General features: G+C 34.0%; 1 protein-coding gene across 1 annotated transcript; it reads right to left on the minus strand.

Annotated features, from left to right (window-relative positions):
- Positions 1–797: 797 nt before the first annotated feature.
- LOC142622070 (vacuolar iron transporter homolog 3-like) lies at positions 798–1,761 on the minus strand. Its single transcript, XM_075795493.1, has one exon. The coding sequence runs from the start codon at positions 1,630–1,632 to the stop codon at positions 958–960; it is 675 nt and encodes a 224-aa protein (XP_075651608.1). The 5' UTR covers positions 1,633–1,761; the 3' UTR covers positions 798–957.
- Positions 1,762–16,768: the final 15,007 nt, after the last annotated feature.

The raw sequence follows: 16,768 nt of genomic DNA on the forward strand, positions 1-16,768 counted from the left end.
CACAGTTTACTCCTTCAAGTTTTTCAATTTTCTCATATTTTTATCCCTTAGAGTTTGGATTAAAATCACAAACCCTATTTTAAATGGATTTTGGTGATTTTATTTTATTACGTGCCTTAAAGATTTAATATAACCAAAAAAAATTATGAACTATTAATTGCTAGCCTATTATTTAGCTAGGCTTATTGATTTTTTTTAAACAAACACATAGCACAAAAGGGAAAGAGAATGATGTTCTAAGACAAAGATCTATAACTTGTCTCATCTATCTCTAAAAGTTATCATGACTTTTGAGTAAAATTTGTATTGTGATATCATTTTTAGTTCATTTGAAATGTCAGGATGAGTAATCCTTTAGGCCAAGCCCAGTTACTAAAATTAATCATAAATAAATGTCTCTCTTCCTCTATTTATTTTTTTTTAGACCTCTTTCTTTTTCTCTCAAATTAAGGAAGGAGTAGTCGTTTCTTACAAGGTAATTCTTTTAGTATTTCTTATTATTGTTTTATTGCTCAAATGATTTTGATAGTTGTATATGATTTTTAGTTACTTCTTTTTCTTTTATATTTTTGGAAAATTTTGATACTAAACCTAAAAAAAAGTTTCCTTATATGCACGACGTATAACTCAGTGTATACTATATTGACATCACAATATTAATAACTTGCCACTTAATCTTTATGTGAGTGCACATCCACGTAGGAATTTTATTTTGTTTTGTTTTGTTTTATTTTTGCGCATATATGCCAGTACGTGTTTGTGGTGTACCTGAGAGCTAGAAAGAGAGAAAGTTCAGCTGGTACAAAGCATGGTAGTCATAAACCATGATAAACTACTTTTATAGCTTTTGGCAAGAGTGGGGAAAGGGGACAAAGTTACAAAAGAAAGGGAAAAGAACGCATTACATATCCCATCAGAAGAACACAAACTAAGATTGGAAGAAGTTGGGGTCTGATATTACAGCCCACTTGATCCAATCAGTTTGGTTAACCCAAAAGTTATAGCCATAGCAAGCAAACCTCCAATCAGAACCCTCAGTACAGACCTAAGCAATGGTGCCTTACCTAACAAAGCACCCAACCACCCAAACACCACCAAAGCCAAGCTCACTGCACCCACCACCGCTCCTACTCTTACCTTATACTCTTTTATGAACGAAGCTGCAAGTAATGGAACCATTGCACCCACAGAAAAGGCAAGAGCTGATGCTGCTGCAGCTTGCAAAGGGTTTGGCAAACTCTCTTTTTCAGCATCATCTTCCTCTTCTGATCTTTCTCCACCTAGCTCACCCTTTTGCTTCTCTCTTTTCATCTGGGCCACCTCTATATCCAACTGTGAGTACACAGACACGAACTCTCCTATGGCCATGCTACAAGCCCCAGCAACAAGGCCTGCAAACCCAGTAAGTATCATGGCCTTAATGTCTTGTTTAACTGCTCCAACACCCATCATCAATGAAGCTGTTGAGACCAGCCCATCGTTGGCTCCTAACACAGCCGCACGTAACCATTGGGATCTTTTCGAGTAATCAAATTCCTTGGTTTCTATCTCCAGCGTTGATTGCTCCAGGTCATGAGTGGTGGGAATGGTGAATTTAGCACCATTCAGGGATGTTTGGACGTTGGATGCCATGGCAAAAAAAAAGAAAAAAAAAGGATGGGAAGTAGCTAAATTAGTTGTTGAAGAAGGAGGTACTGAGGAGGAGGAAATGGAGAGATGTGGAGAACACACGCCCTCAAGAAGCGTATTTATGGATGGAGACCCCCGGCTACGAGGCAAAAGTGGGGCATGGCCACTAATGAAAACCAAAAAGATAAAAAGAAAACCACTAAACTAGCACCATTTGCGAAGAGAATTACAATGCTACCTACTAACACTGACAATGGCTGCCTCATTAACTAAAGAATGTTGAAACTATGAATTGAGGTTGGTCTAGTCTTTTCCAAGATCAAGTGAAGTCAATAATGCCTTATGTTGGGGGACTCTAATTATTTGCTGTGTGTGAAATGGAGCACTACAACTAATGAAATAGATTGCTCGAAGAGTTTTGGACATCTACGTAATAAACAAAAAACAAAAAAAAAAAGTTGAAACTTTGAGGGACGTATGGAACTGAATGCCATAGGGCTCAAACAGTTGCCTATGCGACCCAGATTAGGTGAACCAATCTGGAAATTAAGCCAAATTTCCCTAAAGGATAACTTTCACTTTGATGTTCTTGTGACTTCTGTCAAAAAATGTTTTACCCACACACATGAACTGACCTATTGGAATTATTCTCTGATCACATCCCTCAAGAAAGTGGAAAAATACTCATCAAACATTTATCCAAAAAAGTAAGTAAAGAAGAAATCATCTCGGATATACCTTGTTTTGTTGCATCGTGCAAAAGTATATAAACTTTCAAAAGAATGAAAAATTAAGATGATTTGTATCTGTAAAACCCAATAAAAACTGACCCACAGGGAAAAAAAAGTTTTCTTGCAAACAAGCAAGATGAATAACTATCTAGATGGATAATGATGAATGACGAGTTAAAAAGTAGAAAGAGAAATTAATAGTAAAAAAAAAAATAGATATAAAACAAATGACCCACCATTCAGAACATTAGAGAAATCTGATCATGGTGGATATTGAACAAACTTTAATCCTGCATATCAAGTTTCAAAATGAAGTCTACAGGGAAGACACATAATTTTATCCAAAAATAAAAAGAGGAAGAAATAATTATGAGAGGGGAAAAAAATGGAAGCATGGAATTAGAATTCTTGGAGTTCTAATCTAGGCTTTTAGCTATTACGTACCTTTCTCTTGTGAATTATAGATAGAACACCGACAATTTCGCCTAAAACAGGGAATTAGAAGCTGGTACACTTTATGACCGTTATACCGGTCGTGTTGTTTCATGACTAAAGCATGATGATCAACGTGACTAAAAAAAAAAAAAAAGGAAAAAAAAAGTGAAAGAGTATTAATCTTCACGTTACAATATTTTTACAAAATGTTAATGTAACTAATTTTTTATTGGCTTTCATCTAGACCCGTCATTAATATCACTTTTTCATTTACCAATAATTATTTACCATATCAACAGTTTGTAAAAAAATTTGTAAAATAGTTTATATATTTAGTATTATACTTCTATTTTTGCTTACATGAAAAAAACGAACTATTCTCGCCCTAAAAAACTAGCCTTTGGATGAGAAAAGCCCGCAGGTGAGAAAGACTAATTTGTTGGGTGTATATTTGATATTTTTGGAGTCCCAAATGGCAATGCGGCTGTGATGAAATAACTACTGAAGAATCAAATCTCTTTTCTTCAAAGAAAAAAACAAAATCCAATCAAATCTCTTTAGTACAAGATTAAATGCGTCTAGGGATGATGATGGACCGGCTAGATTTTTCAACTCAACACTTGCAGTTTATAGAGGAATAGAATAGAAACGAATTATTACATATTTATTGCTCTCATTTGGATGTTCAATCTAATAAAATTAAAGGCAATTTTTTTTTTAGAAAAAAAAATTAATAATCACATATACAGAGAACAGGGAAATTATTGAGTACTTCTGAAGTACCATAAATGCATATTCTCTTATCTCACATAAATGATAGGTCCCACTAATTAAATTCATAGTGGGACCTACTATTTATGTGAGAGGGAGGAATACGCATTTATGGTACTCTGGAAGTACCTAATAATTTTCCCAGAGAATATAGGAATAAACCCATAGACGCAAAGAAACTTTCACCATATGGTTAGGAGGATTAAAACAATAGTATAAGAATTTCCTCAAAAAACCCAAAATTCAAATACATCTTAATTCTCTCACACAAAAACCACACACAACAAAGTGGTTGATTTGGAACTTTGACAAGGATTTATCCCTCAAAAAAGTCCATTTTTTTATCTTATGATATTGTACATCAATATGCTTTTTCCTTTGCACAATATACTTGATTCCTTGCCAAATTAATTGCATTCTAACTATCACAACGTAGCACCATGCTATCTTATTTGAAATCAAACTCATTAACCAGCCCATTGAACCAAACAGTATCTTTTAATGTCGTTGTTACTACCATGTATTCTTCCTATGCGGTGGAAAAATCAACCATATCCTGTAGAGTTTACTTCTACTTGATTGGACCAGTAACAAACATAAATAGATTCCCCCAACCTAATTAACAACTACATAATCTATAGCTCATATACAAGCTTGCCTAGTCTTGGGGGCATGTATCCCATGATATCAATGGTTTTGCTTTAAAGGAAAAAAGGAAAATGGTTATAGTTTGAAAAACGTTTTGAAAAGAAAAAAAAAAAACAATGACTGGTAACGGCTAATGTCGAGATAAACTAGAAATCTCAATGTTGCCTATTGTAGTCATGTTTTGGGGAAAGTCATGGCCATTATTAGGATCCAGTTATTCTGTGGTTAATAATGTTATCCATCTATTGATGAGGTTTAAACTAAGAGATCACACAAAGGGAGACATCATTCGTGATCTTATTTGCCGAAAAAGAAAATCTTTAAACCGAAAATTTTACTGAACATATATGGATAAACTAGAACCAAAGTTAATCTTCAAAAAAGATAGATTTCTAAAATGGAAAGCCCTTAAACTAAAATTTTTGTTGAAACGGATTGGTTTTCAAAATGAATAAACCATAACCAGAGTTTAATTTTTTTTTTTAAAGATAGATTTTTGAAATGGAAAACAAGAACCATATTTTAATTTTGAACATGTGGGTCGTGAAAGAGTTTAAGATTTTTCAGTGGAAAATTAGAAAATCAGATATTTTACGGACTGGAAAAATCAAGAAACCAAGTAATCTTGATAAATATGAATTTTTAGTGGAAAATTAGGAAAGCATGTGTTTCTAGAAAATATAATTTTTTAGTGAAAAATCTAGAAAATAAGTTGAAAAGAAAATTTTTCTCAGAGCTAGCTTCTACATTTAAAAAAGGTTTTGAAAACTGAAAAGTATGGTTTTTAAGTGGAAAATCAAGAAAATAATTGAAGATTTTAGGCAGAATTTCTGCATTTGAAGGATAATTTGGGAAATATGACTTTTTAATGGAAAATTAAAAAAAAAAAAGATTGAAAAAAGAATATTTTATAGAATTACTGCGTTATTAAAATGTTTTGGAAAAAAAAATATATATATATATATATATTTTTTTTTTTTGGGTGGAAAAACAGGAAACCTGTTGAAACATGAAAGTATTATTTTTGATAGGATTACTTCCCTAGAAAAAGGTTTTGGAAAATATGACTTTTTGGGTGAAAAACTGGGAAACAAAATTTAAAAAAAAAATATTGGCAAAGTTTCTGCAGGATTTCAGCATTGACTAATGTTATGTGTCCAACTGTCCATGAGGGGCATATGCATGCATGCATGCATCTTGATGTTAATGTGAAAACGTGTTAGAGACTTAGAGAACGTAACTATATAGGATCTGCTTAAGAACACCATCATTTTAATATTGCCATGAAAAACAAATGCACTTGTTCCACTAGCTAGGAGTACCACGCACGAGCGGAGCAAAAACAAAGCCACTAAAACAAAGTTTGTTTTGGGGGCCCTATGGACTCAAAATTAGACAAAAATCAAGTTCCTTTGGAAAGCTTGTAAAATTTAGGCACCAAATTTAGGCAAATCAGAGCTTGGTGTAAAAAGTTATAACTTCTAGAAATGAATTATCATAATCTCATGACACTTATTTTACATTGTTTTGTTGTTGGAGCATTTTGAGCATTAGTTTTGGAAGTTATGGGTTATGGCCCCAAAGAATTTTGTAGGCTTTTCTTGAGTGCACTATTTTATGTGAGTTTTTCGAGAGTTTGGTTGTCCGAGTTTCCTTGCGAGTCATGTTAGTATGTTTTATAAGTGGTATAGTCTAGGATTATGGGCATCATTTATATGTAAACTTCAAATCTATACTAGTGAATTTTCTTTTAGGGTTTGGGTAATCCTTGTAGTTGTTTTTCCTTTGGATGTGTCTATATGTTTTCCACGTTGTCACCGACATTTTGTATTATTTACTTTATTTCTTATTGCTTTATAATTGGTGATATACTAATCTATGGTGATTAGCTTGTGATTATACATTGAATAAGTAATTGGTTAATTGACCAAAAATAATTATTTCACCGTGTAGAAAGTAAAATTAAACTCTAATTGAAATTCAATTTTTACAATAAATTAACTCAATTGGCATAAAAATTTTAAAACTTAAATTAGATGAGACATATGGCACAAAATAAGATTCTAATTGAATTTCAATTTAAAATCTAATTAAATTTTCTCTCAATTTTAGCTATTTATATATATATATATATATAGATTATTATTCTACTTTGGAAATTTTCCAACAACTTACACTTGAAACAATTGGTTTCAATATAAAAGCAATAAAATAAAACGCAAAGGGATAGCATAATGCCTACATTATGTCTGAATACTGGTTCCTATGTCCCCCTTCATTTAGAGCAAAACCCATTCATCCAAACACACAAATAGATCAATTTAAGAAAAATTATGGTGTCACACCCAATTACACAACTTTGCTCACAACTCGTCCATGTGGCGAGTTGTGGTTGGTAGAAAGGTGTCCTCACATGGACTCATCATCACCCCTCCACCAACCACAACTCGCCACATGGGCGAGTTGTGAGCAAAGTTGTGTAATTGGGTGTGACACCATAATTTCTCTCAATTTAATTGTGTCTACTCTCTGATGTAATTTCTTTTTGCTTTGTTTAATAAATTCTAGTCTTTCTACAATAAAAATAATAATAAAATTGTGTGTTCTCTATGGAGGCAATTGTAAGTTTGTAAAAGTTCCTACTAAAGTCCAAAATTGACAAACGTCCTTCACTTTTTGTTTTTTTTTTTTAAAATGAAAAACAAAAAATATATTTTTCGCCTTAAAATCCAAACACTTCCCTGAATGATATGTCTATTATATTTTTTAAAGGAAAAGTTTCTCTTTTTCTTTAAAAAGAAAAAAGTTTTGGATCCAGAAACAAAAGCTCGCTAAAACTGGATTCATCAATCATTCACTATGAGAAAATTGAATTTAAAATTCAAACTAAATGAAATTTATGAGAAAAAAAAAGCAAAAAGTTTTGTGTTTCACTCAAATATATTACTACTAAATACAAATCAAGAAGAAATGATAAATAGTGGGCTCTAGTTAGTTCAATTGGTAAAGTCTCTAATGGTTGTATAAGAGATTTGAGGTTTAATCCCCGCTTACATAAAAAACTAATTGATGTCTTGGTCTAATGATAAAGAACTATTATCAAAAGCGGATGCCATAAAAAAAAAAAAAATGTTCCCACCTCCCACTTAGAAGAAAGGACAAAAAAGGCTTCCTGAATCCTGACACTATTGACAGAAAAAAGCTTCCTCGAACCAAAGAATTTTTTTGGTAAACACCGAACCAAAGAATTGTATTTCTAGCTTTAGACACCATTCACATAATCACCGCATTTTGGTGTTTGGGGTCAGTTTAGGGGGAGTTTCATATATATATATATATATATATATAAAAGGTTAGAGGAGGATTTTTATTTTGTATAAAAAATGTTTGTTCCTTTATTTATTTTTTATTTTTTTACGGCATTTCAATATAGGTCCTTTATTTTACACAAAATAACTTTTTGTAAGGGGAAAATGGGTTTTTGCCTTTTCGTGAAAAAAAATCAGCGTGTTGCTCCATTTCTCAAACTAATTAGGGAAATGTCAATTTTTTGAAACTCTATTTTCTTAAAATCGAGTTTCAAAAAAAAAAAAAAAAATCGAGAGCCTTATAGTAGCATTTTAAGGAGCCTATAGTGAAGTTTTAAGAACCTATAGTGGCGTTTTGGAACTTGAGCTCCATGAACTCGAGTTCCATGCAAGTTTTTTTTTTTTTTTTTTTTTTTACCTATAACTCGATTTCATAGAGATCGAGTTCGAAAACGCTACTATAGGATCCTTAAAACGTCACTATAGGCTCTTTAAAATGCCGCTATAGGGCTTTAACTTAATTTTGAGAAAATGGAGTTTCAAAATAGTGGCATTTTCCTAATTAGTTTGAGAAATGAGGCAACATGCTTTTTTTTTTTTTTCGCGAAAAGGACAAAAGCCCATTTATACCCTTTTTTTTAAGAAAAAAAAAAACCACCTAATGAACTTGCACGATACTAAAGTCCCCACTATATATATATTCTTTCCTCCTTCTCTTGATTTTTTAGTTTCAAATTTTGAGTATTTGTTATGAACAAAAATTTTATATATATCGTTGAATAGAAAAAATAATTGTTGAATTCTACCTTCTTTTTAAAAGCAATCAAAGGTAGTGTGATGTGTCTACAATTGTATAATTCTATAAAAATAAAATGAATTAAAAAATTTGCATGTATATTTTTATACTCTTAATACTTTTAGATTTATTTATTTTATGAATTTATTTTTAAGAAATTAAATTAAATGTTTAAACTATATATATTTAAATTAATTTCTTACTTTGATTGTTAGTAATTATAAAATGTTTATGTTTGTTTCTTTATTTTAATGTTATGAAATATATAATTATAATGGATTGAACCTGGTGGGGTCAAAAACAACCCAAGGAAAAAGATCTAAAAGATATACGCAATGGCAGATACTAGGGTGATTGACAGACACAATTTATTTAGTAAAAATATAAGGCGAAGACTCCACAATAGGAAGCTCAAACAATTGATTTATAAAACCAGATTGCAATAACATCAAGATAAACACATTATAGAGGAAAAACAACCTTTACACGTGGTCTTGGGTTACAAAAGATAAGATTCACTCCCTCCTTACTTTTGTTCTTCTCTTTTCCCCTTTTTTTCTCAATATTTTTCAATCACCTTGCATTTGCCAGTCTCCCCCCCCCCCCCTTTTTATAGACATGTTATCTTTCCTTATCCTCCCAGCTATCCTCTTCACAGCCGGATTTTCTAGGATATTTCTCACCTTCTTTATTGGTTTCCCCCATTTCTTATTCTGAAATAGGATTTTTGAGGGTGTTTATATAGTTTAGATTGTCTCATACGTATTTAATGCGGCAGAGGTTAGATAGAGAAACTCTCATTAATGTAAAGGTAAAGATCTCTGTTATCCTTATCTGTTTAGAAGATTTTCCAAGGTTATATTTGGGAATTTAGCAGATTGTCCGCACTCATGACCTCGGATAAGGCTTCTAGAGATTGAGCATATTGTGAATTTCACAAGGACGATCCATAGAGATTCCCTTTGCTTCTCAAGTAGATGGGCCCGACCTATTCCACTCCACAGGATCCTCCAAGCATTTGGGCCTTAAACCTGGGTGTAAATTCCTCCATCCCCCCCCCCCCCCAAACCTATAGAAAATCCCGAGCGTGATAATGGTATGCAATATATACTAGTAATTTATAATTATATTAGATTTTGTATGACAGTTAGAGTTGTTTAGCATTATTTATTTATTTGATTATTAGTATTGAGTAATTAATTTTGGTTATTGATTTAAATATTATCTTTTAATCTTTTCCTTTAAACTAAAATCCTAGCTTCATTACTACTTCCAACCAAAAAAAAAAAGACCATTATTGAGTTCTCTCTATGATGGTTTTATGAGATTTTATTTATTTATTTTTGGCTTGACCATTACGAGGATAGTTTTTTTTTTGAGTTCCATTATGAGGATAGTTGGTAATGATAGTATGAGTAGGAAGTTGAAGGAAGGCATAGAATAAAGAAGCATAATTTCTGTTATTGGATTGAATAAAATAAGATAATGGGAGTTGGTGACAGTCGTGTGGATTGCACACTCCCATTCCATTTTTTTTTTATATTATCTTAGTCCCACTTTCCACTCGCATCAACACCTTTTGAGTTTTGAGGATGAATGCTCTCTCACTACTTAGTGCTTTCCTCTTCAGCAATCCATTTTTTAGGTTCCTTAATTATATATTGGCATGACCGAAAAGTGGACCCAAAATGTCAAGTGTCTGCCTATAAGGAAGGATATTTTGTGAAAATGTTGGATAAACGGAAATAGGTGGACGATACAACGTACCAATCTTAGGATCAACAGAATTGTTATCAGTCCACCAAGCTCATATTTCTATGCAGGGCGGCTAAAGGAAGTTTGAATCTTTGACGCATCTGCTGGCGAAATTGAGACATATTATATATTCAAATTTAATTGAATAATATTTTTTTTCTAATTTCTTTAGATGCAAAATCTTTTTAGTTTTTTTAATGAATTTTTTGTTCACGTGTGAGTTGTTCATCTTTTTTTTTTTTTTTTTTTTTGAGATTTTCACATTTATTATTATTATTATTATTATAGTAACAAATTATTTAGATTACCCTTTTCAGACTTGATTAATTTTATTCAAAACTTTTTTTTTTTTTGTTAACAACTAGTATATATATATATATATATATATAAAATGAGTGGACAGTGGTTTACCTACACTTTGCTTTTTTTTTTTTTTTTTTTGATAAACAATTAAGTAGTGTTATATTTACAACATTTTCACAACAAATCTTAGGTAGTTATCTGTTATTGGTTTTAATTTGAGCTCACTACTAACATCATTTTTTTTTATTCAATAACATATTGTACCTCAATTTCATCCAATTCATTAGATATCAATCTTTTTTTATACATGTAAGTAATATATCAGCTAACAATCATACACAGCAAAAATGTAATTATGCAGCAATACAACTAAGCTTATCAAGATTAATCTGTTCAACAATACAGGGGAGGAGTATCCTCTATCCATACTTGTTCATCTTCCTCATCCTGAGCTTGTCTAGCAAAGACATGTGCTGCTTGATTCACATCCCTCCGGGTTAGATGAAAGACTATATTCATAAAAGTTTTTGCACTTCTCTTGATTCCCTTAATGATATGACCAAAAGTTGAACCAGCACCTTCCTCTCCCATGATTGTGTTATAAACCACGTTAGGGTCTCCTTTGACAATTAAAAGTCCAAACCCCACCATCTCATGGGCAAAGATAATGTCATATTCCTAGCCATGGCACCTTCGACTGCAGGTACTGATTGAATTCCCATAACTCTTTTAACTCATAGCTGCTATTACTTACCCTTTTGAGTCCCAAATAACTTACCCTTTTGGATGATTTCATAATATTATGCAAATAAGCTTTTGACGCCTCGCTATTATACTTATCATTATTGTGCCATATAAGCTTTTGAGGTCTCACAATTTTACATATCATTAGTTTAATATTTCATTTTATATTTAAACCCTCTATTAAAATATTGGTGCTAATACACCAGTTTTTTTTTTTCTTTCAATAATGACTAATGCTATAATATTAATATATATACACACACTAGTCTCTTCGCATGTATAATGCGTATGCGAGGAGGATCTTCTATTTTTTTTAAAGGACAAATTTTTTGTTCATCATAATTTGGAGTTGATGCATTTTCCAATTACAAAATTTTTTAGGAGTGTCCTTAGAGGTCTCACAATTATACACTTCATTATTTTAATATATGTTTTTAAATTGAATTTAAATTATATTCTATATATAAACCTTTCATGAGAATATGGCACATTAATTCTCTTTAAATGGTAAAGTATATAGTTTTATAGACAAATACCATCAAAATAATTACTTATTAATACTTACCATAACTATCAAATTTCACTTCTTCTTTTTTTTGGAAAATCAAATTTCACTTTTGAACAAAAAAATATCATATTATATTAAACATTTTTTTTTGAATTATGTGGATTTATATATATATATACACACACTCTCTTTTATTAGAGAGAAAGATATTTGTTTAGCAAGGGGCCTCCACCTTACATGATATGTTCAAGGTCATGCCCCTACAGTCCCCATCAAAAATCCTCACATGATATTCCTAGACACCACGAAAAGCTTTGTTGCCACCAAAAGATATAAACTTCACGATATCAAATAACTATTGGTTTCTAACACGTTGCAAGCATGCTTGGTTCACTTGGTCTTGGCCAAATTAGGCTATGCTTATTGAATAGAAACATAGAATGTTACAATATGATAGGGGTTTCCAGTTAGCTTAACTGGTAATTTATTGTCAAATAAGAAATTTAGGATTTAAACTTTGCCTACACTATAAATCAGTTAATCTCTTAGCCTGATCATGAGACATAATTATCATGACATGAGCATCATAGATTACAATTTTATGCTATATATTTCTAATATTTTTTTTGGACAAAGTTTAGCTATAAAATTGATTGTAGTTTTAAGCTACAACCTTACTCAATATATATTTATTGGAGTTGAATTTTGACAAATCCACCATTGAATTACATCTTTTTCTTATATCCTCTATGCTTGCAAAATTTCTAAAAAAATTAAAAATTAATAGCTATGTCATCAATAAATTATTTAAATTGTAAATTTTTGTAGTATAAAATTATACATAAAATACAAGCTTAGAACATTCACATCAGTCTCACTAGAATTTTAGCAAAACTAACCCCAAGAACTCCACTTTTACTACTTTACAAATGGACAAAAGCATCAGCCTTAATATTTATTTCTCTACTCTATTTAAATATTATTTTCTCTCTAGAAAATAAATAAATTTTTTCTCTTCTCCATCCCACAACACAATAAAACCTTCACATCTAGCACCAAGAACCACCACCACCAAGCACTAACAATCATAGAAAAAATCACAAACCCAGGCCACCAACACAACCAATCACCAACAACCACCAAAGATCAAACCCACCAAGCACAACCAATCACAAATCAAACAATGCTAAAGCAAAACCCACCATTGGCCAAAGCCACCTTCAAGCTCACACCTCCAAGCACCACCCACCCAATCACCAGTGAAGCGGTGAAACCCACAAGCACTAAACCCATTCACACCACCAAACCCGCCAATCACTGGCCACTGTTGAAACCCATCCACCACCATCAATGAACAAATCATATCAAACCCAAGCCACCACAAGCCACCATGATACCTCATCTTCATCTATCTATGCATAAGAGAGAGATCAATAGGAGAGAAGGAAATAGAACAAAACCCACCAAACCAGCAACCACTTCCCAGAAACCACCCACAAAACCCAAAACCCCCTATAGCCACCCATCCATGCTGATCTGATGAACTTAGCAAACTACCACATCTACCATCGGCAACCACAACTTAGGTGATGAGAGAGAGAGAGAGAGAGAGAGGGAGAGAGAGGGAGGGAGAGGGAGAGTGAGTCACGAGGAGAGGAGAGAAAACACGATTAAAAAAAGAATTTATTAATAGTAGCGAGAATAGTGGCTTGATAGGTGTAGCAAGGAATATTTTAAAATTAAATTTTTTTTGATAGTTTGTTGTGAGCCTTGAGCTTAATGCATGAGCTTTTTGTGGGCTTTTAGATATATTTTTAACCATAGGTTAGTTTGTTGAGACTGATGTGAATGCTCTTATAGATCATACAGTAAATAAAATCTAATTGAGACAAATTTTAATATATATATTATGAGTGTAAAGAACATCTAATTCAACAGTTAAATTTAAAAAATATGTAGTAATGTCATGCATTATGTAATATTAGTTCAATGTGTTTCTTGACGAATGATGTGTTCTCAGTCTCGGGTTAGGGTTCCCGCCGCCTCCCAAACCTAGGCTGTAGTATTGCCATTACCTTTCTTCAAGAAAGACGTGGTGTTTCCCTATAGTACTCTACTACTAGTAGGGCTTGGTGTTTCCCTATAGTACTCTGCTACTAGTAGGGCTTGGTTTTGCTTCTCTTGACGTTGGGTGGAGGTACTGAGTGGTGACTGAGGATGGAAGACCTTACAAGTAAGTGTGACAACTTGTCACTCTCGGAGTGGGAAGGCAAGAAAGTAGTGTTGTCGAAGAAAAACCAAATGCCAGAGTGTGTGTTAGCAGCAAAATTCTTTACGAAGAGGGCACTAAACATTGAGGCAGTAGCACATACGTTTCGCCCTCTTTGGCACGCAAGGGCGAGCTTCCATATTACTAATGTGGGAGACAATATACTGCTATTTACGTTTGATCAGGAGGTGGATGCTGTAAAAGTTTCACTTAGGGAACCATCGTCTTATGATTGACATTTAGTAGTGATACAACGGTTCAAAGGAAATAAACCGATAAAGGAGGTCGTGTTTAACAGAGTGAAATTTTGGATCCAGATTCATGATTTACCATACAAGTTTATGAACCTGGAGACTGCCATTGAAATCGGTGAATCAATTGGAGAAGTGGTTATGCTGCGAGACGATTCCGAGATGAGGGGAGGAACTTTTATGTGGGTTAGAGTCTGGGTTGATATCTCTCGCCCCTTATGCAGAGGAAGGAAGGTAAACTTTAAGGATGACTTAGAGGGTTGGGTCGCCTTTCAGTATGAGAGATTACCCAATATTTGTTTTTGGTGTGGGATGTTGTCGCATGATGATAAGGAATGCAAATTATTGTTGAAAAGCAATGGAACTCTGCCGTTGGCTCGTCAACAATATGGACACTGGATTAAAGCTTCTTTATTTAGTCCAGCCAGGAGACAAGTTATTGAAGTGAAGGGGTATGACTCAGAACCGGTCAGAGGCATGGTTGATCAGTCTGTTAGGGATGGAGTAGGGGTTTCACGTGGGTTTGATAATCAACTTGCAACTCCACTGATTTAGGGAGCACATATGGACGGTTTGGGCCTTGGTAAGTCGAATATGTTGGCCGATCAGCCTAGGAATGATAGTGTGATAGGGAAGTTGGCTGGTGTACCATCCGAGTTACCTGGTACTTCAAAAATTCCATAGAATGCAGTAGATTTTGAAACGGTGATTGCGGAATTGGACAAGGAGCTTGCTGATAATGTCCCAACTTTGAATGCACTAGTAGCTGAGGTGATCTGTGACATTAAGAGAAAGGAGGTGGAGGAGGTGGGTCCGAAGGTGATGCATGGTTCTGTCGAGCTGTTAAGGGAGTCCGAGATAGTGGGGCATGAAATTGTCTCTGCTAGCATGCAGCCTAGTTTGGGCAATGTGGAGTTTTCGATGGGATGGACTGAAGTTTCAGAGAAGAGGACAAAAGTGAAATCAGGACACAGTAAACAAGCTTCTAAAGGGTAAACTGTAGCAGCCAAGAATGATGGAGCTGACCTTACTAAAGGAAATAAAAAAGGTACGTGGACTAGGCTTCCTTGTAAGCCCCATAATGAGCAGATGCAGATAGAGAAGGTGGAGAATTTAGGCCCAAAAAGAAAAGCTGAGGAGGGAGGTAGTGTAGAGGGGGATGTGATTGAAATTGAAAAGAAGCAGAAAGTTGATGAGACAAAAAGGCTTAGTGTTTTATTTGCTACACATTTGGGATCGGCGGAGGTTGTTGGGCAACCCTGCCGGGTCCAATGAGTTTTTTAAGTTGGAACTGTCGATGGCTTGGGAACCCTCAGATAGTTAACGCCTTGAAAAAGGTTATTAGGTTAGAAGATCCCAATTTGGTATTCTTGATGGAAACGAAGTCGAGAGTGGGTAAAAATTGTACATAATCAGTGTGGTATTACGAATAGTTTTATTGTTCCTAGTGATGGTTTAAAGGGGGGGCTTAGCTTTATTTTGGAAATCTGATATCAAAGTGGATGTGTTGGATTCTTCGCTCTCTTTTATTGATGCTTTGATTAAGGGGGGTGAAAGGATTGGGTGTTGGCACTTCTCAGGTTTCTATGGTCATCTTGAGATTGCACTAAGGACAGAATCGTGGAGATTGCTTAATTCTTTAAGGGATAGCTCACAGTTGTTATGGCTAGTGATTGGGGACTTCAATGAAATTAGATGTCAAGCAGAGAAGGAGGGAGGGGCATCTAGGCCGTTTCAGCAAATGACCCGGTTTAATGCTTCTATTAATTTTTGTGGGTTGGAGGAGGTTGGCTTTGTAGGTCCGAAATTCACGTGGTTGTATCAGAGATGGGATGGCACTCAAATCAAGGAGGGGTTGGATAGGGCCTAGCTTCTACAGATTGGCATTCTCTATTCCCTATTGCTAAGCTTCATCATAAGTTCTCTTTTGCTTCTGATCATAATCCTCTCTTGCTGCATCTTTTCTCAAAGAAAAAACACCAGAAATACAAGAAAATATTTAGATTTGAGTCTATGTGGTTGAAGGATGGGAGATGTGGGAAAGTGGTGACTAAGGCATGGGAGGAAGGGTTGTGCATGGCTTTGGATTTTCCTATTTTATCTTATATAGAGTCTTGCAGAAACAAATTGGAGGTATGGAATGTGAATGAGTTTGGGCATGTGGGAAAGAAGATTGCTTGCTTACAAAAACATTTAGAAGGGCTAGAGATGCAAGCTTCATCACATACAGTTATAAAAGACTTAAGAGATACTAGAGTGGAATTGAATTGTTGGCTTGATAAAGAAGATGCCATGTGGAAATAAAGGGCACGGCTGAACTGGTTTCAGGAGGGAGATCGAAATACCCGTTTCTTTCATGCTAAGGCTTCAGTAAGGTTTCAAAAGAACTTAATTGAGGGCGTTTTTGATACTGAAGATGTGTGGCAGGTTGATCAAGGGGAGATTGAGAAGGTGTTTATTGAATACTACTCTGATTTGTTCACTTCCTCAGCACCATCAGATTTCACTGAAATTGTGGAGGTCGTTCAACCTAGAGTGACACAATCAATGAATTCCATGCTGGTGAAGGAATTTCAGGCAGGTGAAGTGCATAAAGCCCTGAAACAGATGTATCCTTTAA

Source organism: Castanea sativa, chromosome 1 (genome assembly GCF_040712315.1).
Source record: "Castanea sativa cultivar Marrone di Chiusa Pesio chromosome 1, ASM4071231v1".
NCBI classification, from domain to species: Eukaryota; Viridiplantae; Streptophyta; class Magnoliopsida; order Fagales; family Fagaceae; genus Castanea; species Castanea sativa.